Source organism: Cnephaeus nilssonii (assembly GCF_951640355.1).
Source record: "Cnephaeus nilssonii genome assembly, chromosome: 22".
Classification (NCBI taxonomy): Eukaryota; Metazoa; Chordata; class Mammalia; order Chiroptera; family Vespertilionidae; genus Cnephaeus; species Cnephaeus nilssonii.
In genome coordinates this window covers 17,302,918-17,329,370 of record NC_137093.1, presented here as the reverse complement: position 1 = coordinate 17,329,370, position 26,453 = coordinate 17,302,918, and the positions used below count along the sequence as shown (strand labels likewise).

Below are 26,453 nucleotides of genomic sequence, written 5' to 3'. Positions count from 1 at the left end.
AGAGTTCTTGGGCTTAGGGGAAAGAGGCAGGTGCATTTGAATACAGGCTGCCCCTTTAAGAGAGAAACAGTCTCCTTTCTCCTGCAGCCACCCCCACACACACGTGTGCTTGAACGCATGCAGGTGTGAGCCTGAGCAAAAACAAGGGTCTTTTCTCCACACACTGAAGTGTGTAACTGTCACATTCTCAGGCCCCAGGCAGATGCCACAGTGAGCCTCCCTTACGTCATCCCAGGAGGGGCAGCCAGGCCAGTCTGTGACCAACCAGTGGGGCCTGCTGCCCAGCCTGCCTTGGACATGGATGGCTGGACAGACTTTGTGCTTCACCTTCCCTGAATGCTGACGGGGTCTACCTCTGGGCCAAACTGCTGACATTTGTGGGGAACGCTGCTGAACTCGGTCAGCCCTCCATAATAATCAGGCAGAGCATGCTTGGCGAGGAGCATACATGATTAGGGAAGAAAAAGCACATTGGAGGAAAGAGGATCTAAGTCTGTCTGTGGCCAAGATTTCCCCAAACCATAAATGTCTGTCATACTTTCACTTGCAAAGCAGCTTGCATCTGCTCTTTGGGGGCCTACTTACTTTGAGTTAGAGTCAGGACTTCTCGGTTATTCCTAACGCGAGCAGATCTCAACCGGCCCTTCTTAACTGCAGAATTGAGAGCATTTCACACTCACCTGCTTTCATCTTTTGTATTTTTATTTTATTTTATTTTTTGCCTCCTACTCTCTCCTTTTTCGAAGTTGCCATATAAAAGGCCAATTTAATTCTTGGAAGAATAATTAAATTTTAGCTAGTGCTTTTGCTGTTTTCTTTTGAATTCTTTTACTTGTCTTTCTTTGAAAAGTCTGCATTGGAAATATATTTTCTATTGCTTTATTCTTCTCTTTAAGTTTATTGTTGTATTTTATATTGTTCCCAACTGTTCTGCACTGCAGTAAAAAAATTTATATTCATATACATATATATGTACACATATATATATTCTCTCATGATTTAGACTTAACTTATATCTCTATAAAGTAGGAAGGAGCAGGGGCAGTTTAGGATTGGGAACACTAAAGGCCAGAGAGTTGAATCAGTTGCTAAGATCACAGTGAATCAGGGAGAAATTTGGATCAAAGCCTTGGACCCCTGCCTCCCATTCTGGGCTCTCCCGAAGGCATGGGACTATTTTAATTCTGTAGGATGCGGTCTGCTGTCATCTCAGCCCTCAGCTGCTTAACCTGCTTTATGGCTATTTTTTGATGCTCTCTCCTATCTTTTGGTCTCACGTGTCAGCACACATAGACTTGGCATCAGAGGGTGGTTTTGTTTGTAGAGCTGTTTTCTAACTTGTTTCCATTGTTGGATGCTGGTTAGAACATCACTATGTTAGTGGTTTTTCAGGTACCTGTTAGAATGTCTGTTTTTTTTGTGGTTCTGGGTTGAATTATTAGAGCTTATGTCCCCAATTGCTGCCCTTGCGTGACTAGCCATTGATAAGGGATCAGATGTAGAGGACACATTGACTGTATAGTGAGTCATTAAACCAAAGCCTGTTGGCTTGTTGTAGAACGTACTGCACATGGATCATGTTGGAGCTGAGATGAGACTGGGTCGGGGTAGGGGCAAAGGAAAGGCATACCTCAGAAGAAATAGGAAAAGGCACAATATCAAGCAGTCCTGCCCTTCTTTTTCTTTAAAAAAAAATCTTCCCAGTGCTTTGGTTGCCAGACAATCCAGCAATAAGATCTCTTGACTTTTTCAGTCCCAGACAGAAGGTTTGTACAGCTTCAGACTGAGTTTGGGGTCCACAGGGCAGGAAACTGCCAGGATGTTTTCTGTTGAATTGGTCAGTAAACTTCATTCACCAAGGACTTCATGGACATGGAGAGATTTTGGACATTTTTTGTGTGAATGATCCTTTAGAAGGGGGTTGACCGAAAGGGGGGGTGTGATGCTTAGACTCTGGGGTCACCCACCCCACCCTCAGAGTTGGGAGCTCCGACAGAGAGTAGTCTGAGAGGAAGACACACTTATGCACATGTGGGTGGGTCATTTCTGGAGTTGAGTGTTCTGTTTTCGCCACCAGCGTTTGGCTGTGGGTAGACACCTGGGTGGCAGGGAGGGGCAGCCAGGCCCGTTCCCCTGTGTCAGGAGCACCTGGCAGATGTGTGCTCTGAGGGTAGAGGCAGCCCTGTTGCAAGGGTGACCAACCATGAGTTTCATAGGTTAAAATAAACGTGGTGTTTGATTTGACTTTGAGAGTCAAGCTGAAGAGATTAGCTTTCTTAAAGTAGCAAACGAATCCCCAAAGGACAGGAGGTGTGGTAGTTTTTATTTGGGGGGAACATGTTGATGAAATGGAGCCTGGAGTCACCCCTGTTTGGTCCCAAATATAGTTTTAAGAGAGAGAAGCAGTTTGAGGAGCTTTTTAAGTCCTAACACCTTTTTCTGGGGTGTGTGTGGGGGGATTGTTGCAGTCATACAGTTCAGTATATGTTTATTGGGCACGTGTCAGAGACCAGAGACCATACATGGGACTGCGGACATGGTATGGTAAGCTCTGGTCCATGCTTGCAGGGAACGGATAACTGGAGTCATTGAACAGCAAACAGCTTTTGTTGTTGTTGTTAATCCTCACCTGAGGATATTTTCCCATTGATTTTTAGAGAGAGGGAAAGCAGAGAGAAACATCAGTGTAAGAGAAACACATTGATTGGTTCCCTCCTGCATGAGCCCTGACCAGGGTCCGGGCTGGGGAGGAGTCTGTGCCCTTGACCGGAATTGAGCCCGGGACCCTTTGGTCTGTAGGTCGACGATCTATCCACTGAGCCACACCAGCTAGGGCAGCAAATAGCTTTTTAACGGTTGGTGTCTGTGGGTGAGGCACCGTTCTAGGCTTTGGATTTGAGCCCTTGAGCATATATTCTCGCAGTGAGGGGCGGGCGTAGAGCAAGGCATCAGGTTGGTCTTGTAAGCAAACCGCAGTGGGAGGAAGCCCACCAGAGTGACCGCCTGAGCTCACCTCCCTCAGTGTGGAAAAGTCAGCTCTTCTGTGTGCCAAGCACGAGGGCACAGGTGGCAGAGGAGAACTTGCAGTTGAGGTGAAAAGGCAGACCTGCAGCCCCGCCCTGAATTCACTAAGGGTGAGTTCATGGACATGGCAGGCAACCTCCGAGCCTGGACAATGGGAGGAGAGATACTGACAAATGACCACCTTACTTGTCCAGAGCATCTCACTGATATTTTTCTAACCCATTGCTGTATATTTCTTTAAGTTGCTCACTTCTTAGATTCAGAGTATAAAAGCAAAAAAGCAGGTGTTTTTTTTTTAACAGCCAACTCTTATGGAGATGTATTGGCAGGCCTTCCAGTGACTTAACAAGGAGAGAAGGGACTTAAAATGTAACCAAAATGAGTAGGAATTTACCTGAAGCTTTGTCTTAGAGGGGGGTGGGGGGTGGGGAGAGACACTCTGATGGGATTGGCTGTTGGTCTGGGATGCCTCCAGGTACCCACCTGATATTTCTTCTTCTGAGTTGTATCAAGTTCTTCAAATCAGGACTGTGAGTGTTGTTCTAGGAATTTTCCTCGTACCCAGAGCCAAGAAGAACAAAGCAGGCAGGGGAAATCCCCCTACTGCAGCCAGAGGAGGAGGAGGAGGAGGAAGAGAAGGAGGCAGACGCAGGGTGTGGAGGCGCAGGGAGTGGGGTGGGTGTGCGTGTGTGCGGTGCCCTCCCCCCACTTCTTTGGAGAGGGACTTCCTTCTAACAGGGACCCCTCTGTTGTTGTGGCTCAGAGCTGCGACTTGAGAGGCATAGTCTCCCAGTGATGCCACCGGATTCCTGATGCGTGACACCCCGGGCAGCCTGCTGAAGGCCGCCCTTGACTGCCTGGGGCCCCCAGACAGGGACGCCATTGTGAGTCACATTTAGTCTGTGAGCTCCCTCGGCCCATGACGGGCACTATTCTTAGCACCATTCTCTGCTCCCTGGGACAAAGGTCACCGGGACCCCAGTCTGGTTGGGTGGCTGGCTGCGGCTGGGCCCATGCGTGAGAGGAGGTGCAGGAAGGATGGAAGGGGAGGCTTTGCAAAGTTAGGATATGTTGGAGCAAGGGTGAGGGATGGAGCCCTTGGGCCCTGGGGACGTACCCCAAGCCACACAGAAACACCCGTGGGCGGGCCTGTCGCTCAGAGTGCTGGCCTCATCCAGTGTTTGCACACGTCTGGGGCACACGAGGCTCCTAGACTTGGATGTTGCTGGGGAGTCTACAGAGTTAGTGTGCACCCCCAGCCCAGAGCTCCCTCCAAGCTGTGGGCCTCCAGGCGGCCCCGGATCGCCTTCCCAACCGGAAGTGAGGAGGACACGTTGTGGAAACAGGCTCCTGTGTCAGGCTGTCCACTGGTCCAAGCCCACCCTGGGGCCTCCTTGCTGGGGGAATATTCCATGTCCTTCCTGTTCCTGCTGCTCCCACACCTAAGAGGCCATTCAGGGCTCGGCACACCACATGGGCTTTCTGAAGCGTAGGCAGTGGCCTGCAGGAAGCCCAGGCTGAGAGCCCTGGGTGGCTCACAGGAGTTTTCCTCAAGGCCTGGGGGGAGGAGGCAGCCGACCACCGCTGTGCTGACTGGGTGACTGCGAAGCTGAGCGGCCAGCCGTCCCCTCCGGGTCCTGTGCATGCTTCAGGCATCTGCCTCTCCTGTCTCTGATCCCTATTCCCTTTGGTGTCAATAGAAGAAAAGACTAGAGCTCAGGACTCTCCGGGACCCGGGCTCGCGGCTCCCGAATGTCACAGTGTGATGTTCTTTATGAACAAAGGCGAACCCACAGTGAGAAAAACCCCTGCCTCACCCTGGCCCCGACCCTGTGTGCAGACACCAGGGCTCAGCTCTACAGCGCGGGGCCGGGGCCGGGCCGACGCTGCCCAGGCGGACACCTCAGGCCAGGGAATGGCACAGGCAGGAAGACCAGCGACAGGCCCTCCTCTGTGTGCGACCCTTCCTCTAGGACTGGCTCCCAGCCGGGAACTAGTCCCCTCTCTACATTAAGGCTGCCCAGCCCAGCGGTGGCGTGCGGGCTCCTGGGCCCTCCCCTCCCCTCCTGGACTTGGACTTGCCTGGGTAGAAGCTGGAACTTCCTTCCCTTTCCTCCACTTGGTATCACTAGCCTTCTCCCCACCAGAGGGATTTTAAGATAAATTGTGTGAGGGAGCTTTTAAGGTAAGGGGTGGGAGGGAGAAGGAATGACATGAACAGCTAGCGCAGGGGACCTAACCAACTGGGCTGGAAGTGTCACCGTGGAGGTAGACGCCAAGGTCCCTGGCTGTCCATCATCCTCTGGCTGCTGGGAGAGGTGAGGAAGAGAAGGTGTTTTTTAAAAGCGGGTCCTTTTATCCCTTGGATTCGTGTGACCAGGCAGGTCGATACGATGTCGGCCTCCAGGTGGTCTTCTCTGGGGTGGATGTGGTATTGAGCTCAGAATGTGGGGGTCAGGCTGCGTGGGTTCCATCACGGCCACTCCACTTCTGTTGTGAGTGGCTTTGGCCAACGCCGGTGGGCACGCCGCACGGTTTTCTGTGCTGTAACGTGGGAAGAAGAAACACGTTCACAGTAGCAGCTACCCATGGAGTTACTGTGGAGAGTAAGGGAAAAGGGTATAAGCATCAACACGGTGTCCGGTGCTTAGTAGGTGTGCACGAAATCATAGCACTTGCGAGCATTGCGCTCTGCCAGGTTCTTAAAGCAGCTCCTCCCTCTGTCCTATATCTGTGGTTTGGGGACCTGACTCACATGAGGACAGCAGACTCCAGGGCTCATTTACATAAATTTGGGGCAGTTGATCTTTCTCTTTCTGTCTCTCCTCGGGGGTCCTGGTGGGTGTATAGTCATTTTGCACTTCACCAGGAAGCCTATTATATCACAAGGGGTTTTGCAGCTGCTTTTTTTTTTTTTTCTAACAGACATTCCATAGCATCTCTCAATAGAGATTTGTTTTCTTACACCTTCTGCCCATCAGGGTGGCTTTTCAATGGCTTCCTCACATAATGGTGCCTTTAGTCCCATGTGCCCAGGTAGGGAGTACTAGCTGGTGACTTTAACTCAACTCATAAGAAACATGCAAATGTGTGTGAGTGGCATACCCAGTGGTTTTTCCAGGAGGGGTGGAGACGAAGGAGGATAAGGCTTAAGTCATCCAGCATCTAGGGCTGTGTTTTCTAAAGTTCATTTGTTTTGTAGGCATTGGCTGAATCGTTTCATTCTAGGCTGTGTAGGGTATTTCTTGCAAGACAGTTTCAAGGAGCTCAAGGTGCATTTTTGAAGGAGGAGGCAGTGATAGTTCACGTCCCGTGTTTCGCGTGGGGTGTGCAGGGGGGGAGCGCTGGGCCCACCACGAGGAAGCAGTTAGTGAAGGAGCGTTTCCCAGATGGCAGATCACAGCGATGCCGGTCACTGCTTCTTCACAGGTGTCTGTCCAGGTGGCCCTGTGCTTGGAGTCTGACGGCCTGGACACTGGACCCGAAGCACCGTTTTCTAACGGGACTTTCTGAGCTCCTTTTTCACAGATAGAATGGGAACAGCAAGGCCACTGTGCTTCATGTACAGAGGAGTGGGCCGTAGACTTTCAGGAGCGAGCGACGTGTTGCATACGCACGGGCCTTGTAGACGTGAAAGGTAGAAGAAGAGGTTGCCCTGATCGATCATAGAGGACATTTCACTTTAAGATGGGGAGGGAACCAACCTAACGCTTGTGTTTTATCGGGTCTCAGTTTACTTTGGATCAGACACATTTGAAACTCAGGTTAAGGGTTAGAAGTTTAAAAAGTCGGGTTTTTCGATGTGAGTTGGAGCATCCCAGGCCTCCTGCATCTGCATGGGCTGGGTGCTCTCAGTCCTGCCCTGGCTTCTGAGATGGTGTGCAGGGCACAAGAGGTATGGCCTGTTGAACCAATATTTCTCTCTCTGGTGCACTCATGAGTTATAGGAATCAGTCCACATTGTCCTTACTTTTTAAGATTTTTTCAAAATTGGTTTTTAGAGAGAGAGGAAGGGAGAGGGAAAGAGAGAGAATGTGAGAGCGAAACATAACATCCATCTGATGGGTCCCGCACGCCCCTCCACTGAGGATCGAGCCTGAAACCCAGGCATGTTCCCCAGTGCACGGGATGACACCCAATCAACGGGGCAGCATTGTCATTTTTGAATAAAAAGTTATCCTAAAAGGAAATCTATGTAGCAGGAATCTTTTAGCATAAGATAAATTGACCTTCAGAGTATGCCAGGTCTTCCAGAACTACGATAGTGGCAGTGTTGTTGGCTAAGACAAGAGAATGTGTGTGTGTGTGTGTGTGTGTGTAAATTAGAATATTCTTCCTGGACCCAGGAAGAATTTAATAGTCATCACCTGACCTTCGAGGATTTCTGGGTGGCAGCTTCATTCCTCACGAAGTGATGACTTGATTCTTTCCTCTCTCTGTTTGGATGCCTGCCTCTACGTGACCTGGGAGGACAGGATGGTGCTGGAGAGGAATATGATGACGTAACTAAGTCCTTGTTACGTAAGCCTAGGACAGTGATCTTCCCTCTTGCAAATCAGGGGCCAAAGGCTCCCTCTAGAGAGGAGTGCTTATGAGGTTTGACTTCTGATTGGAACTGGCAATGGGCATTCCTTGGTTAATACCTTTTTTTTACTTCTTGAGGCAAAATGGCTTCATTGTAAAGGCACAAAGGACCATGTTGCCTCAGAGGATAGAGTCAGTGTTTTCTTTCTAGAGTTTGCTTAGCAGTAAACGTGGCCTGACCCTTCAGCCATTCAACAGAAGGCAGTTGCTGTATTGTCTTGTGTTTTTCTTCTCCTTTGGGTGGGGACCGTCTTCCCCTCCTCCGTCTGTGTGAGCTGTAGCGCCTCCTCCCTGTGTCCTGTATGTTGCCCGCCTTTTCTCCTGGCTGGATGGACCGGGGAGAGGGAGAGCTGGGTCCTGGGATCCGGGGCTGAGAGGGCTGGGCCTCTGGAGTGATGAGTCAATGCCTTGTGTTTCCAGGCAGTGGACCGATCCAGCTGTGGCAGTTTCTTCTGGAATTACTCACTGATAAGTCCTGTCAGTCTTTTATCAGCTGGACAGGAGATGGCTGGGAATTCAAGCTCTCTGACCCAGATGAGGTAAGGAGGGAGTGAGCCGAGAGTGCCGTGCCAGAGAGAACTCTGGAAGAGGTTGTGTGATTCCGATGGCATTTTCTAGGATTCCAATCCCAGCTCTGCCCCTTGCTACCTGTGTGACCTCCTGCAAGTGGCATAGCCCATCTGAGTCTTAGTTTCTTCACTTGGAAAAATAGAGAACGTCTCTACGTTGCCCATTGCTCTTGGAATGCCTCAGAGGATGCACCTAGGTCTCAGGCACATAGTCGTCCTTTGTGAATAGGAGTTGCCTTCTATGACTTCGTCCTCCTCCTGGCCTCTCGGCTCTGTGAATCTGAAAGGGCTCAGACAATTCAAGAGGCTTTGGAAAAATGGGTGCAATTTGTTCATTAATCCATTCTTTGATCCAACAAATGCTTAGTGAGTGGTTGCTCGCTGCCATGCCCAATTCTGAGGATAAAAATGGAGAGCCAGCCACGCTGTGTGGCATACATGAGAAGAATCGTGCCCCAGAACAGAAACCTGCGTCCTGTTGATGAAGGGCAGGTGTGGCTGCGGCTCAGCGCTCCTCCAGCCCCTCACATGAGAGCTCCTGCTTTCAATGCAGGGGCATTCTCTCTCTTTAAAAAATATTTTTATTGATTTTAGAGGGAAAGGGAGTCGGAGAGAGAGATGGAAACATCAATGATGAGAAAGAATCATTGATGGGCTGCCTCCTGCACACCCCACACTGGGGATCAAGCCCACAACCCAGGGCATGTGCCCTGACCAGGAATCGAACTGTGACTTCCTGGTTCATAGGTCAATGCTCAGCCACTGAGCACCCCTGGCTAGGCCAGGGACATTCTCTTAATGATACAGGGATGGAATAGAGTCTACAGTGTTGCATTCCTTTGTTGTTGTTTTTTAAACTCCATTATGTAGAAGTCCAGGGTCACTATGTTTTCATCAACTTAGAATCAGCGGTCCAGCCATTCTTGCCTAACCCTTTACATTGGAGTTCAGGAGAGATCAGTCAGGAGAATATCCTCCACGTACATGAACCTCTTACCGGACTGACTTGAACGTCATAGGTCATCATGAATGGCTATAGGCATATAAACATGCATATTTGGATTATTTTATAGATTTTTATACCCTCTTCCCCCATTTTTAATTTCAGGTGGCCAGGAGATGGGGGAAAAGGAAAAACAAGCCCAAGATGAATTATGAGAAACTGAGCCGTGGCCTCCGCTACTATTACGACAAAAACATCATCCACAAGACAGCGGGCAAGCGCTACGTGTACCGCTTTGTGTGTGACCTGCAGAGTCTCCTGGGATACACGCCTGAGGAGCTCCATGCCATGCTGGACGTCAAGCCGGACGCCGACGAGTGATGGGCACCTGGGGGGCCAGGGAAACTCTGCTGAGACATTTCAAAGACCCACATTGGTTGGACTCTTCATTTTTAATTGTTATTCTATTTTTAATTTTCCAGACTCCTTTTTTTTTTTTTACATTCAGGGGTGGGAGCTAAGTGAACTGCAGCTATAGTCAATTATGCGTGGTTGGCAAAGGAGAGCCAGGACTGGCGGGGTGGGTGGGACAAGAAATTCTTGAGCAAATTTGTAGGAGAGAGAGAGAAAGGTCTCCTTAGAAGCTTGAAGAATCTGGCTTGAGGGAGGATGAGACGCATGTGTCTGATCATTTTTAAAAATCATCCATGAAAAAAAAAAGTGCCTCAAGTTATGAACTTACTAGCATAAGCAATTGAGGCATCAGGGGTCATGAGATGGATGAAGGGCAATTCGTTTGCTTCTGTTGTTAGGTCTGGGTGGGCAAAAAAGAGGGAGGTGGGGTAGGACAACTTGTTTGGGGAGGGAGTAGACAAAACCCAAGGACTATTTACCTTTTACTCTACTTTTGAAACAAAGATGGACATCAGTGGGGAGGGACCAAAACTGTATTTGTGTTGAAATTTATTTTATTAAATTTTGTGCCAGTATTGTTTTTTTTCTTAAAAAATCGTCTTAAGCTCTAAGGTGGTCTCAGTATTGCAGTATCAGTGCAAGGTTGTTTTTATTTGCCAGCTGAGGATTCTGTCACAGTGAAAGGAAACTGTTTATATAGACCCCACTGGAAAGGCAAAGTGCTGTCACTGAGATCGGACCCCAGATCCCAGTGGCTTTCTAGATGAAGGAACAAATGATGCTGATTTGGGGACAAGGGACTTGTGCATGTGAATGTCATCTATCGTTTTAAAAAATGATCATCACGCCCCTCTACGTATTTGTCATGAGTGGATTCTTGGGGTTTAGACTTAATGTTGAGCTAAGAAGCATTAAGTCTTGAACTTGAATGTATTTGGCAGCCCTGGTTGGGGACCACAGTGAATCAGGAGCACTGTTGGAAAGGACATCAGAGAAGGAAGGTTGACTTGATTCTTTACTGGTTCTTTCCCTCTGACTCGGAATCAAAGCTGTGTGCATGGGCATTACCCCTCGGGTCTTAGGAAGTAAGTCCTGAATGCATGTTATTCCCAAGTAACACTTTATCTTTTATGTCTCATCCTCTCAGCCTCCCATACTTCTTGCTTCCCCCTGCTCTTATTCAGTGCAGAGAAATGTAAAGCTTTCTGATTGGGGAGTGAACGAGTGACAGCAGACATGAGTTGAAAAGTGTCTGATAAAGCCATTTAGACTCATTGGGTGTTTGGAGCAATGGAAATTATGGGTGCATAGTGGCAAAAGGTGGCTTGGCTGTCTTCCAGAGGAGAAGTGCAAGGCTAGTTGAGTGGAATGTCTATCCAGTTAAGACCGTGCATGCAGAGCGAACCGTGCAGCTGCTGTTCGGGTCTTGCACTTGGACCACTATCGTGGCCCAGGGTAAGTGAAGGCTCCTAATTGCAGAAGAGAGGAATGACTAGAAGGCAAAGGAAACATAAGAAAAGGAGCTTGAATGAAGACAATGAGGTGGTCCATGAGCTGTGAATATATTTTTAGTTCCCCCATAATTTAAACAACTGAGTCAGTTGTGAAGGGTAATCTGAAAATGGGGTTTTGGGTTGGTGGGAGTGAGGACCAACATCGAACTAGTGAGGACAAGACCCTAGTTCAATCAGAATCTCCACCACGACAGAGATGCCCGATTCAAAAGGACGTGGGCAGTGGGACGGCTTTGCAGACTGCAGTGAGTGAGGAAGAAGCGGTTAAGGTGGGCTTCTCAGGGCTGGCTTCTCGGGGCTCTAGCGGAGACACTGGAAGTGCTAACCACCTCCAGCGTATCTTCAGGAAAGTGGATGGTTTACTCCAGGTCCTCTTGCAGACCCTGACTGTCAGGAACTTAGCTCTGTGACTCACGCTGACAAAGCAGAGCGCCTACTTGGAAAGCCAAGGCAGAATCCGCCCAGCTGTGTATTTTGATCTTCTTCCAAATGCAGGTGCCTTAATGAAGCTCTCAAAATGTTTTAGGAGCTGCTCAGGGAGGGTAGGTGGAACTGTTGGACTACATGGTTTTCTTTTAGGTTATTTGATCTTTGATGGGCACAGGCAAAGGTGTGCGTGCATGTGTGCGTGCGTGTGTACGTGTGTGTATGTGTGTGTGTGCCTGTGTGTGTTTGCAGACATGCACAACTGCAGCTGAGATAATACCTGGGTTTTCTAGGTATGCCTTTCCACATTTCAGTAACGGGCACAGGTAGAACCAAGGCTGGGCATCAGTCATGGCTTGCTGTTTGCAACCAGGCATACAATCGCTTTCCCAGCTCATCAACCTTTCCTGATCCTTTGATGCCCCAAACTCCCCTCGTGCGAGTGTCTAACCCCTGCAGCCACCCCACAGCAGCTCCGATGTAAGAAAGTGCCTCCCGCTTGCTCGCTGCGCGGCCTTTCTCTACAGGTCCACCGTTTTCAGTATTTATAGTTTGTTAGTTAAGATCGCTTTGTTGATCTGGCCAGATGCCTTTTTCTCCTTCTGTCCAAAGGCCAGAGACCATCCCAGGAAGAGTGGTGGGTGGTTTATACACTGGAAATGCAGCAGAATTGTTGCATTTATGCTTTTTTTTTAAAACACACACACACATGTTAGCTTCAGAGGAAGGACGGGCAAATCTGATGTAGCCGGGGGAAACCCTTGTTTTCTTGGAGATGCTTTAACCCACGTCATTGTTGGCTGTGGGGTCAGAGGCCGCCGGGGACTTGCCTGCACGGAGCCCTGGTTGGGTGGTGATGGGGATTGGAGGTAGCATTCCAAGATCAGATGTGCTGTTCCTCACTTTGGAAATGAGCTCTCCGGGTTTTAGAGCATTAACCTGCCTGTCTTCAGGGTGCAAATGACACCCCCTCTCTTCTAGCCATGCTGTGCATGCTGCTTTCTCCGTTGGGGTCTATATAAATGTGTTAGCTCTTATCTACATTCCAAAGAAGTTTCAAGGAACCATAAGTATATGTATCCAGATACATATATGAAAGATATATATGGAAATGAAACTATCTCTATCAGGAATACTGCCTCAGTTATTGAACTTTTTTTAAGAATACTTTTTTTTTAAGCTGAGAAATATAGGGGTAAAAAGATGTTATATTGTGTTTGACTATTTTCCAACTTGTATTTTCATATAATTTATATTTTTTAAAAAGCTGAACATTTAAAAGCAAGATGAAAAAAAAAGGAAAAGCAGGTGCTTTTTAAAAATCAGAACTGAGGTAGCTTAGAGATGTAGCGATGTAAGTGTCTATGTGTTTTTTTTTAAATGCAAAAAAAAATTTCTTATGGGGGAGTTTTTGTTTGTGTATTTTAGTAGCTGATGCTGGCACATCATTTTGCTGGAGAGTTTTTTATATACTGTAGCCTGATTTCATATTGTATTTTAAACTGTGTGAGATTAAAGACAAAGAAATTCATTTATAACGATGTGGGTGTGGCTTGATTCTTTCCCTGTCTGGTGCCTGTGTGAAGCGGGTCAAATGAACCAACCACAGAAGCTCAGGAAGGGATGAGACTAGGTCTTGCTGATCTCATTAGCTTGGGATCGTTCCGGATAAAAAATTTCCCAATAAAGTGAGAATTGCAATAAAAATATAGGGAAGTATGATCAATCTTACATTCCAGTTATTGAATACACGGTGTTATCCTTCACGAAATGTCCCTGGCCTTATCACACCTCATTTTCTTCATGTCTGAAGGATTTAGGGCGACATGAAGACAATTTTTAATGACTCAGCAGATAAACATCTGATTTCAACTAGGTCAAGTTCCTGATACTAACACAGGAAGTTGAACATCTTTCCTGATGCTCTGGACAGGAACAGTATTGTTGTTTCTTCTTTTTAAAAATATATTTTTATTGATTTCAGAGAGGGAGGGAGAGGGAGAGAGAGAGAAAAAATAAACGATGAGAGGGAATCATTGATTGGCTGCCTCCTGCATGCCCCCTACTCAAGATCGAGCCTGCAACCTGGGCATGTGCCCTGAACTGGAATCAAACTGTGACCTCCTGGTTCATAGGTTGATGCTCAGCCACTGAGCCACACCGGCTGGGCTCTTGTTTCTTCTGATACCAATTTTATCTGTGCCATTTTGGACCCATCACATCCACCTCCTTGACCCCAGTTCTTTTTTGGGGACTGAAAATTAAGAATGAGCCCCCAGCACCCTGTCATAAATGCAATCTTATTTGTAAGTGCTCTGGGGAGAATGCTGAAATCCCATCTGCATGGTGCTTTTTTCTTACTCTTGAAACTGAGAAGGTGGATGTTTTTAATTAACACCAACATTTGCAACATGAATCCCAGCTCACAGCTGGAGAGAGAATTTTTGCTGAATTGTTCACAAAGAGGGCTCTGTTTTTGGAAATTGCTTCTTCGGGCCTGGAGCTTGAGGTTTGCTGAGTGCCCGTTAAGCACCAACTGTGTGGTCTGGTGGTTGGGGGCCCCGTTGGCCAAGAGGAGGGCTCCAACATCCTGGTCAAGCCACCACCACTCCCTCAGAGACTTGGGGAAGATGGCTTGAGGTCCTTCTATTTTTTTTGTCTTCAGTTGCAAACCTGGGCAAAGTCATAGCTCCTGAGCCAACCTGAGGCCACATCTGAGCTATCCTCCCCCTACATAAACAGAACACGGAGAATAGGTTTCTGCCTCAGTCAAGGATTTGGGCAGAGAGCTTTCCTTTGATGCCAAGTGGCTTATATACCCCAAGTATCTGATTTAATGCTGACCAGGTTAAAAGACATCAGGCATGCTTGAATGAAATCAGCTTAGTCCTCATGTTTCTCGAATTAGGAGCTTAACTGGGGAATGCTTAGACAAGTGGGCTTTGGTGATCTTTCTCACTCTTTTTTTTTTTTTTTTAATGATAACGCAAGGATATATTTATTGATTTTTAGAGAGAGGAAGGGAGAGATAGAAAAACACTGATCAGTTGCCTTCCATATGTGCCTCAACCTGGGATCCTGGGCACCTAACTCACAACCTAGTTATGTGTGCTGATTGGGAATCAAACCCACAACTTCTTGGTATACAGGACAATACTTCAACCAATTGAGCAACCTTGCCAGGGCTGGTGAGCTCTCTTAGTGATGCTGCTGAGAGTGCCATATTGAAGTGGTGGTGGTAGGAATCGAGGAGAGACAGTATCCCCTAAAGAAAGTGCAGGGTTTTGAGAAAGCAGGGTAGGGTTTGGATAGAAGGAGGCACAGGGAAAAGAGAAGTAATTCAAAAGAAGCTGGAGGTAAAAAAATCTATAAACTTAACATGCTTTCAGGAGGTTGTGGGATAAGGTAATTGCCCACGCTATTCTGGCTTGTCCCTGCCATGACTTTGGAGCAAGCTGTAGCACCGCCACACACACACACACACACACACACACACACACACACTCACACACACTCTCTCACACACACACACACACTCACACACACACACACACACAAAAACTCACACACACACACACTCTCTCTCACACACACTCACAAAAACACACACTCACACACACACACTCTCTCACACACACACACAATTGAGCAACACCAGGGCCTTCCTGTATAATGAAATGTAACTATTTTAACCAAAAAAGAAAAAAAAATGTGGAGGATTGTGATTCGTGCTTTGGATGAAATGAAGGAGGCAGTGGCGATAGGAGGTTACACACTGGCTGAGTGGGCTGATCGAGGTGCTTGGTGTGTGTGGCCTTCCAGAGATGGGACTCAGTTTTGCAGCTCAAGGGAGCAGTATAGGGCAGCAGGGTCCTGGGAGGGTGGTCTTTGATCCTGGCATCCTTTATAGCAAACTTCCATGGACACTGAGTGGAGCTGCCCCCTCGAGAACTTGAGTCTCATAGTAGGTCAGCACCACACATTCCCACTCCTGCCTGTGACTTTGAGTTTGTGACCCCTGTGAAGAGATCTCTCCACATTCCAGGTTTACTAGGCAGGAGGCCCATCTTATTCTAGAACCTTCAGTGGAAGAGAACAGGAGGTCATCAGGTACATCAGAGCCACGTGACTTTTGAGCTCTGCTCTTTCCATTATACCATGCATGCTGCCACCCAAGCACTGTAAAAGGGTTCCTTTGGTGATGCTGGCCAATGGCTCACCACCCCTGGGAGCCGCAGCCCTGGTTCATAAGAGGTGCACTTCACATAGCAAATAGAGGACAAAGCCAGTCTTCTTTCCGTAAGGAAGCGTTTCCGACCTCTACTTTCCCCCACTGGCTGCTCTGGGAGGCGGTTTGTAGTACAGCTGTATAGATGCCTTCCTCTAGCTCGGATGCAGGAATACTTGACCCTTTGGGTAGCTAGCTGGTCCAGGGACCTGGCCAGGCCATTTTATGGGTATGTTGGCTCACATGCCATTGGTTGTTCACTGTTCTTTGGGATCTCTTCCTACTATAAGAATCCTTCCCTAAGAACAATAAATATGAGAAAAACATGTTCCTGGCACCTCTTGCAATGAAGCAGAGATTTAAAGAGTCTGATAAAAGCAGGTGTTGATCAACTAGTGAAAAGTGGAAAAGGCATAAAGTTGAGGAAGCAAATATACCCAAATTAGGAAGGTAAGGTGCCTCTGGCCCCCGGCCTCTCAGCCAGTGTCACTTCCTGTTTTACTCAATGTCCCAGGCCCTTTCCCCTTTTTTCATTTTCCTGGAAAATAATTCTATCCTGGGAAAATCAGTTTCATTTGATTGCCTGGCATATCTCAATGTGCTGACGCCCAAAGTGATGATGGTGATGGTCCTCTTCCCATAGCAACACTCAAATCAACAATGACCAGGTCTCAGGACCTGCTATGTGATCTCCAGAGACCTTTGAGTTTGTAGTCTTGTCTGTAACCTCTCATTCCTGCCACTCAGGCTCTAGCTCTCTCAGGCACAGAATTTTTACAAGGCTCTGATGTCAGGTCAGCTCTGGGACTCCATGTGATAACACACGGAGGAGCAAGGAGGTTTTCAGCAGCCACTTGTGGGGATTACTGAAGGTCAAGAGATAGCCACTGCCCATCCTACACTGGCAGCCTGAGCTGCTGGTCCTGGACTTTTCTACAGGCAAAACCTGAAATTTCAGCTGTGACTCTTCTACTTCTTCAAGGACTGTCCCCCAGATGTGCCTGTAAACAGTAAATGACTTGAATAGGTGGCAACAGTCTTCAGAAGGCTGGAAAATTGGTGATCACTATTCACTTGCATTGCCTTTTTGAGTCAAGAATATTCCAAAGGGACAGTCGAAGATGGCGACCGGCAGGAAGGTAGGGAGGGAGAGTGTGTGATCGAGTGAAGGAGTGGTAGAGGTGTGTGTGGACGTGTGTTGGGGTGTGTGTAAGTGAAATGGGGACAGTTAGACCCTGCAGTTCTTCCAGGGGGCTTCCAATCCAGGCAGTCTTAGACGGCAAAACCCCGCGGCCGCTGCAAACACTCCGGGGAGGACACCAGCGGCACAGGGACCCCACCATCTTGAAGAACACAACTGCTTGAGACTAGAATCCTAGCCTCGCCACCACCCAGTCTGGTCTCGGAAGCAAACCAGGACACTACAGCCACTCTGGTAGAAGACCTGCCACCCCAGCTGCAGACGCGTGGACCCTGAGACCTTCACCTCCAAAAGTGCGCTGCTGAAAGCAGTAAGTACAACCTCCCCCTCCCCAGCGCCGGAACTCAGGATGCGCCGCATTCCCGGCCCGTAGGCACCCAGGCACTCCACTACCCAGGCAGTGCTTGGGAACCACTGAGAGCCACCGAGGGTGTGATTCTGCACAGACAAGGGCTCACGGTCCTGCAGTACAAATTCTGAACTGCCTCTTCCTAAATAACTGCCCATGGACACCCCCGCTGTGCAACTTCAGTGCCAGGGCCCCTCAGAGAGCGTCAGAGCTCTGCGCGGGCAAATGCACCACCAGTTCGCGTGGTGCACATTTCCAGAGCCGGCAAACTCACAGCCACAGACAAGGGAAGGCACCCTGAGCCCATATATCCACAGGGTCCTCTGTGGAGCTGCTTCGAGCCCCTGCTGGGTGTGATTCTGTACAGACAATGACGCGCTGCCTCACAGCAGAAACTCTGATCTCCTTTCTCCTGAATAACTTCCCACATTCACCCTAGCTGTTTAACTTCAGTGCCAGGGCCCCTCAGAGTGCGTCAGAGCTCTGCACAGGCAAACGCACCACCAGTTCGCGCACACTTCCAAAGCCGGCAAACTCACGGCCACAGACAGGGGAAGGCACCCTGAGCCCATATATCCACAGGGTCCTCGGGGGAGCTGCTTCGAGCCCCTGCTGGGTGGGATTCTGTACAGACAAGGTCGCGCTGCCCCGCAGCAGAAATTCCGAAACCCCTCTTCCTGAATAACGGCCCACATTCTAGCTGCTCAACCTCAGCGCCAGGACCCCTCAGTGCGCATCAGAGCTCTGCGCCTGCAAACACACCTCCACAGAAGCGAATTTCCAACAGGCAGGCACCCTGAGCCCATCTACACACAGGGTGCTAGTGGGAGCCCCTGTGAGCTCTCCCAACAGACGGTTCCTGGGTGCCACTGTGAGTCCCCACTGGACACGCACGATTTCAACTAAGGGTACATGACAGCAAAAACTGGTACACTCCCCTCCATAGCTGCTGACTTCTAGACACCATAGTTGTGCCTCGCGAGCTTGCAGGCCTACATCAAGAGAACCCAAATAGCTCAAGTAGGGAGCTACACTAGATTACCAAGCCCAGGAGAACTGAGAGATTACACCAGTAGCACCATCCCCAAAAGAACCTGGGTAGCAAAGCAAGCAGTTCTACAACTAAAACATTACAGAAAAACATGGGAAGACAGAAAGGCAATCCCCAAAGTAAAGAAAAAGAGAAATCACCAGAAAGGGAGTTAAATGATATCGAGGCCAGCAGCTTATCAGAGAAAGAATTCAGAGTAATATTTATAAGGATGTTTAAACGGATGGATGACAAATACACACAACTCAATGACAAATACACACAACTCAATGAGAACTATAAGGAGCTGTATGAGAATGTCGCCAGCATGAAAAAGAACCAAGAGGAGATGAAGAACGACATAGCTGCAATAAAGAACACAGTGGAAGGCTTAAAAAGTAGAATAGAAGAAGCTGAGGACCACATCAGCGAATTAGAAGACAAAGTAGGAAAAAGCTCACAAACACAGCAGCAACTGGAAAGAAGACTTAAAAAGCAAAAGGAGAGCCTAAGGGAGCTTTGGGACAACACAAAACAAAACAATATTAGCTAATTGGGATACCAGGAGAGGAAGAGAAGCAAGGAATAGAAAACCTGTTTGAAGAAATAATGACAGAAAACTTTCCTGATTTGGCAAGAAAAAAACCATGCAAGTCCAAGAAGTACATAGAGTCCCAAACAAGTTGAACCCCAAAAGACCGACACTAAGACATCATAATTAAATTGGCGAACACCAACGACAAAGTAAGAATATTAAAGGCGGCCAGAGAGAGACAGAAAGTTACCTACAAGGTAACTTTATTAGAATATCAACCGATTTCTCAACAGAAACACACCAGGCCAGAAGGGAATGGAATGAAATATACAAAGTGATGCAAAGCAAGGGTCTGAATCCAAGAATACTATACCCAGCAAGGCTATCATTCAAAATTGAAGGTGGAATCAGGAGCTTCACAGACAAAGAAGGGCTAAGTGAGTTTATCACTACCAAGCCAGCAATGCAAGAAATGCTAAAGGGACTTCTGTAAAAGAAGAAAGAGAAAGGCAAGAAGAAACACAAACACTAAGGAAAAATATGACAACAAACATGTACTTGTCAATAATAACATTAAACGTAAATGGATTAAATGCACCAATAAAAAGACATAGGGTAGCTGAATGGATAAGAAAACATGACCCATATATTTGCTGTCTACAAGAGACCCACCTCAGAGCAAAGGATTCACACAGACTGAGAGTGAAGGGATGGAAAAATATTTTTCAGGCAAATGGAAATGAGAAAAAAGCTGGGGTTGTGATACTTATTGCTGATAACATAGACCTCAAAGTAAAGACCATAATAAGAGATAAGGAAGGCCACTACATAATACTAAAGGGAGCAATTCAACAAGAAGATATAACTCTGGTAAACATATATGCACCCAATGCAGGAGCACCCAAATACATAAAAAATCTCCTGGAAGATATCAAGGGAGAGATCGACAACAATACAATCATAGTAGGGGACTTTAATACACCACTGACATCACTGGATAAATCCTCTAGACAAAAAATCAGCAAAGAAACAGCAATTCTAAATGACACACTAGATCAGATGGACCTAATTGACATCTTCAGAGCATTTCACCCCAAAGCCATGGAATATATGTTCTTCTCAAGTGCACATGGGACATTTTCAAAAATAGACCACATGTTGGGTCACAAGCAAAGTCTCCCCAAATTCAAAAAGATTGAAATCCTATCAAGCATTTTCTCAGACCACAATGGCATAATATTAGAAATAAACTACAATAAAAACATTCCAAAAAAACAAAACACTTGGAGGCTAAATAGCATGCTACTAAACAATGATTGGGTTATCAATGAGATCAAAGAAGAAATTAAAAACATCCTGGAGACTAATGACAATAATAACACAACATTGCAAATCCTATGGGACACAATGAAAGCAGTCCTGAGAGGGAAGTTTATAGCTCTACAGGCCTACCTCAAAAAACAAGAAAAAATGGTAATAAATCACCTAACTCAACAACTCAAAGAATTAGAAAGAGAGCAATAAGAAAAGCCCACAGTGAGCAGAAGGAAGGAAATAATAAAGATCAGAGCAGAAATGAATGACATAGAGACCAAAAAAACAATACACAAGATCAACAAAACCAAGAGTTGGTTCTTCGAAAGGATAAACAAGATTGATGAACCTCTAGCCAGGCTCACCAAGAAACAAAGAGAGAGGACCCAAATAAACAAAATCAGAAATGAAAGAGGCGAAATAACAACAGACCCCACGGAAATACAAGAGATTGTTAAAAAATACTATGAACAACTCTATTCTAACAAACTAGACAACACGGAGGAAATGGACACATTCCTAGAAAAATACAACCTTCCAAAACTTACTCAGGAAGATTCTAAAAATCTCAATAGGCTGATAACTATGGAAGAAATCGAAGCAGTCATCAAAAAGCTTCCATCAAACAAAAGCCCGGGGCCAGATGGCTTCACAGGGGAATTTTACCAAACATTCAAGGAAGAACTAAAACCTATCCTCCTCAGACTATTCCAAAAAATTCAAGAGAAAGGAACACTTCCAAGCTCCTTCTATGAAGCCAGCATCACCCTAATACCAAAACCAGATAAAGACAACACAATGAAAGAATTACAGGCCAATATCCCTCATGAACATAGATGCCAAAATCCTCAACAAAATTCTAGCAAATCGGACCCAGCAGTACATCAGAAAGATCATACACCATGACCAAGTAGGATTTATCCCAGGGATGCAAGAATGGTACAATATTCGCAAATCAATAAACGTGATACATCACATAAACAAATTGAGAGATAAAAATCATATAGTCATATCAATTGATGCAGAAAAAGCGTTTGACAAAATCCAACACCCTTTCTTGATAAAAACTCTCAGCAAGGTGGGAATAGAAGGATCATACCTCAACATAATAAAAGCTATATATGATAAACCCACAGCTAACATCATACTCAATGGGCAAAAACTAAAACCATTTCCCCTAAGAACAGGAACAAGACAGGGATGCCCACTCTCACCACTCCTGTTCAACATAGTGCTGGAAGTACTAGCCATTGCGATCAGACAAGAAGAAGAAATAAATGGCATCCAAATTGGAAAAGAAGAAGTAAAACTCTCCTTATTCGCAGATGACATGATACTATATATAGAAAACCCTAAAGACTCCATCAAAAAATTATTAGACTTAATAAATGAATTTGGTACTGTAGCAGGATACAAAATTAATGCCAAGAAATCTATGGCATTTCTATATACCAATAGTGAACTTACAGAAAGAGAGACTAAAACAGCAATCCCATTTACCATCGCACCAAAAAAATTAAGATACCTAGGAATAAACTTAACTAAGGAGGTAAAAGACCTATATGTGGAAAACTATGCGATACTGAAAAAAGAAATAGAGAAAGACATAAACAGATGGAAGAACATACCATGTTCATAGATTGGTAGAATCAACATAATCAAATATCCATACTACCCAAAGCAATCTATAGATTCAATGCACTTCCCATTACAATACCAACGGCATATTTCACAGACCCAGAACGAACTCTCCAAAAATTTATCTGGAATAAAAAAAGACCCTGAATAGCTGCAGCAATCCTGAGAAAGAAGAACAAAGTAGGTGAGATCTCAATACCAGATTTCAAGCTGTATTACAAACCCACTGTTCTTAAAACAGCCTGGTACTGGCACAAGAACAGACACATAGATCAATGGATTAGAATAGAGAACCCAGAAATTGACTCAAACCACTATGCCCAATTAATATTTGACAAAGGAGGCATGAACATACAATGGAGTCAAGACAGTCTTTTCAACAAATGGTGTTGGGAAAATTGGACAGATACATGCAAAAAAATGAAACTAGATCACCAACTTTCACCATACACAAAAATAAACTCAAAATGGATAAAGGACTTAAACATAAGATGGGAAACCATAAAAATACTAGAGGAATCCACAGGCAGCAAAATCTCAGACATATGCCGAAAGAACTTCTTCACTGATACTGCTCCTAGGGCAATGGAAAATAAAGAGAAAATAAACAAATGGGACTACATTAAAATAAAAAGCTTTTGCACAGCAAAGGAAACCATCAATAAAACAAGAAAGCCCACTGCATGGGAGAACATATTTGCCAATGATATCAACGATAAGGGTTTAATCTCCAACATTTACAGAGAACTCATACAAATTAACAAAAAGAAGATAAACAACCCAATCAAAAAATGGGCAACTGATCTAAATAGACACTTTTTGAAAGAAGACAGAAGGAAGGCCAAGAGACATATGAAAACCTGCTCAAAATCACTAATCATCAGAGAGATGCAAATCAAAACAACAATGCGGTACCATCTCACACCTGTCAGAATGGCTATCACCAACAAATCAACAAACAACAAGTGTTGGTGAGGATGCAGAGAAAAAGGAACTCTTGCACTGCTGGTGGGAATGCAGACTGGTGCAGCCACTGTGGAGAACAGTATGAAGTTTCCTCAAAAAACTAAAAATAGAACTCCCATTTGACCCAGTGATCCCACTCCTAGGAATATATCCCAAGAAACTAGAAACACGAACCAGAAAGGATATATGTATCCCTATGTTCATAGCAGCACAATTCACTATAGCTAAGATTTGGAAACAGCCCAAATGCCCATCAGCAGATGAGTGGATGAGAAAACTGTGGTACATCTACACAATGGAATACTATGCTGCGGTAAAAAAAGAAGGAGCTCCTACCATTTGCAACAACATGGATGGAGATGGAGAGCATTATGCTAAGTGAAATAAGCCAGGCAGAGAAAGATAAATATCACATGATCTCACTCATTTGTGGAATATAATGAACGGCATAGACTGATGAACAAGAACAGATCCAGAGACTGAGAAACATAGATCAGAACCTCACATCTCAGAGAAGGACGGGGTCAGAGGAAGAAAGGGGGAGAGATCAACCAAGGGACTTGTGTACATGCAATAAGCCTAATCAATGGACACAGACAACAGGGGGTGGGGCACGAATTGGGGATGGGGGTAATGTCCACCATCCAGAACTGAAATATCATTGCTGTTATGTACACATAAAGAACTGTTGGACATAGAAATTGGGACTCAAAAGAACTGTTGGCCCAGAAAGAAACTCACTATAGACTGATTCATTTGCCTCTCAGCATAACCATTATTGCTTGTCTCATTTTTGGTTCCTATAAGTGTATTCCTAGTATCACATGAGCTCACTCATCTAGGGGAAAAGATGAACAACATAGACTGAAGAACAAGAACAGCATCGATCAGACTGTCAGACCTCAGAGGGAAGGTAGGGGAGGGTGGGGACAAGGGAGATAGATCAACCAAAGGACTTGTGTGCTTGCATATGAGCCTAACCAGTGATCACGGACAACAGGGGGATGGGGACATGCGTGTGGAGGAGTTTGGGATGGGGGGGGGGGGTTGAGGACAAATTTGTGATACCTTAATAAATAAAGTAATTAAAAAAAAGGAAAAAAAAAGAATATTCCAAAGGTTAGAAGGAGAGATGTGATGGAGAACCTCAAAAAGGCTTTGGGGATTTTGTAGTGTTCATGCAAACCTGTCATTGCTCTTTACAGATCTCCAGGGAAGGCAAGTTCAAAACTGTACGCATTCTCTCTGCTAATCTATTTCTCAGGCATACCGATAGTTTCCCATATGTTCTGGTTTCCATGAGAGTAGGAACATTTACTATTGCAGCCAATGTACTTTTAGTCTGGGGTATTTATACAGATTAGGAGAAAGGTAAGAGTGATGGGGGATACAATAACCAGCAGTTGAAGGTCAAGGGGTATTTTATTCAGGTATCTGTTTCCTCTATGGTCAAGTTTTCAAGATGATATCACAGAGTGTGCACTTGAACCCAAGGGGATTTACTGGTAAAGCGCCTGGCCTTTGACTGACTGGCCTTAGACCACTGGGGTGAGGAGTACAGTCATTAGGGTGTGGCTGGAAGGTTTCCCTGGGCTCAGGTTTCTTGTTAGGAGTGGGTAGGGGTGTAGGTGGGCAATTGATGTGATTATGAGGAACACCTAACATGAAAAAAATTATATCCTAAAGGTGAGTAACTTAACTAGGTGGAAAGGGAAAGCGGTGGAGGTCAAGGCCTACAGATGAGAAAGTTTATGGGCTGACAGAGAAACAGGAAGTAGTTTTGCGGAAGCAGAGCACAGGGTGCAATGAAGGAGTGGAGAGAGGTGAGGAGGGGGAGATAGAGAGGAGATGATTCAGGGCCTTGTGGGCCGCGACAAGGCCGTGGGAAGAGTAAGGTGGAGCCCCGAGGTTCTTCCCACATGTTCTGATATAATCCTGGCTGTGGAACAGAACAGATCAGAGGGACAGGATAGCAACAGGAGGCCCCATTAGAAAATGATTTCATTTGTGCAGAAGAGACGCCTCTGAGAGAATCAGCAGTGAGTAGATCAGATGTGGGCGGAACCACCAGGATGGGGTGAATGGTTAGTGTGGGTGGCTGGTGGACTCTGTGTTAGGACCAGAACTTTGGGAGGTATGCAAACATGACCATGACGGTTCTTGTCTGTGGACACAACATCACCAGAGTATGGATCTGGAAAGACCTCAAAGTCCACCCCCTCATTGTAGAGATAAAGGGTTTACGGTAAGAGAGTTTAGGTGATTTGTCTGAGGTCACATTGGAAACTGGTGACAGGCAAGATGAGGTCTTAGATCTACTAATACCAAGGCAATCCTATGTATAATATGAGGGTTCGGGGCTAGTCCCTCCAAGCACAGGCAAGAAAGAGTCCATTTCTGCCCTCCTCCCCTCCCTCCTTTCCTTTCTCCCTCATCCCCTCCTTTCTTTTCTTCCATCCCTTCCTTCCTCTGGGGACAAGAGCAACTTAGCTCACAATGGACATGGCAGGCCTCCCTGAAGCAGGCTGCCTCTTCTTGTTATGGTGCTGGCCTGTCCCTGGAGCCTGGGCACCTGCCCAACCCAGGCTACAGCCGGAAGAGAAAGAGGTGCCCCTTTCTCTGCCCCAGCTGCCTGCTCCCCGGCCTCCCTGGGAGCTGCCTGAGCCCCAGATGCTGAGTGATCTCTGAGGATTATTCCCAGAATCCTGTTTGGGGGACGGGAAACAGAAGGTGACAGACCAGTGCTGTTCCAGCTTCCATTCCCAGCTCAGCATGTTGTGCTGTCTCGTCTCTGTGCCATGGTCTCACATTCCTTCCCCTAGACTGACAGCTCCGGCTTTTTTGTGTTTTATTCTTTCTCTTATTTCAGTCCTTAGTCATTCTCTCTCTCTCTCTCTCTCTCTCTCTCTCTCTCTCTCTCTCTCTCTCTCTCTCTCTCTCCATTCCCTTTATTCTCCCTCAGTTTCCTCTTTGTCTCACATATTTTTATATTCTTAGAGAGGAATAAAAACATCTAAGGTATGAACTCTGACATTAAACGGCATGGTTTTACATCCCAGCCCCGTCACTTTAGAGCTGTGTGACCTTGGACAAGTTATTTACCCTCTCAGTGCTTCCGTTTCTTTGTCCATGAACTAGGGATAATAGCACTAACCTCACAGGATGGAGATGGTGCTTGACACAGTGTTATATGAGTGGGAACTTTGAGCAAATCTGAGAGGACAGCTCAAGAGAGTATTTTTCTCCTTCTTTGTGAAACATCGCCCCTGACTGCACCCCACCCCCTTTCCCACCTTCCCCACCAATCCCTGGGACAAGGAAGAGACTCAGCATTCAGGGTAAGGACTCTGGAGGCCTTGTCTGCAGAGACAGGAGCGTCTGTGTCCCGCCCTCCAGGCCCTGGGACAGGCTCCGGGTGCCAGGCCTCCCGGCCCGCTGTGGCAGCTGCTGGCGGGCAGAGCCTGGCTCTGAGCGCTGCCAGGCGGTGCTGTTCCGCCAGCTGGAGGACTCAGCATTTTCCACGATCCTGGCTGTTTGTTTTCCTCCTCCGGCTGCCGCGCTGAGTGGGGACTTCTGAATGAGGTCCAACAGCAACCTTGGGCTGCCCAGCGCCCTCGCCCACTGCCGAGCTCGGCCCTCCTCTGGCCTCCTCCCGTCGCAGGCAGAGGGAGCGGGCCAGGCTGGCCAGGCAGGGGCTCCCACACAAAGTGCCATTGTG

At 46.7% G+C, this 26,453-nt stretch overlaps 1 protein-coding gene across 3 annotated transcripts in view; it reads left to right on the top strand.

Annotated features, from left to right (window-relative positions):
- Positions 1-13,006, top strand: part of ETS1 (ETS proto-oncogene 1, transcription factor) — a 65,793-nt gene extending 52,787 nt beyond the window's left edge. For all 3 annotated transcript variants that reach the window (XM_079763143.1, XM_079763142.1, XM_079763141.1), the window contains 2 exons: positions 8,029-8,147; positions 9,286-13,006. In XM_079763143.1, the coding sequence (XP_079619269.1) occupies positions 8,029-8,147; positions 9,286-9,501 (335 nt within the window). In that variant the 3' untranslated portion in view covers positions 9,502-13,006. The remainder of the gene's footprint in view (positions 1-8,028; positions 8,148-9,285) is intronic.
- The last annotated feature ends 13,447 nt before the right edge of the window (positions 13,007-26,453 follow it).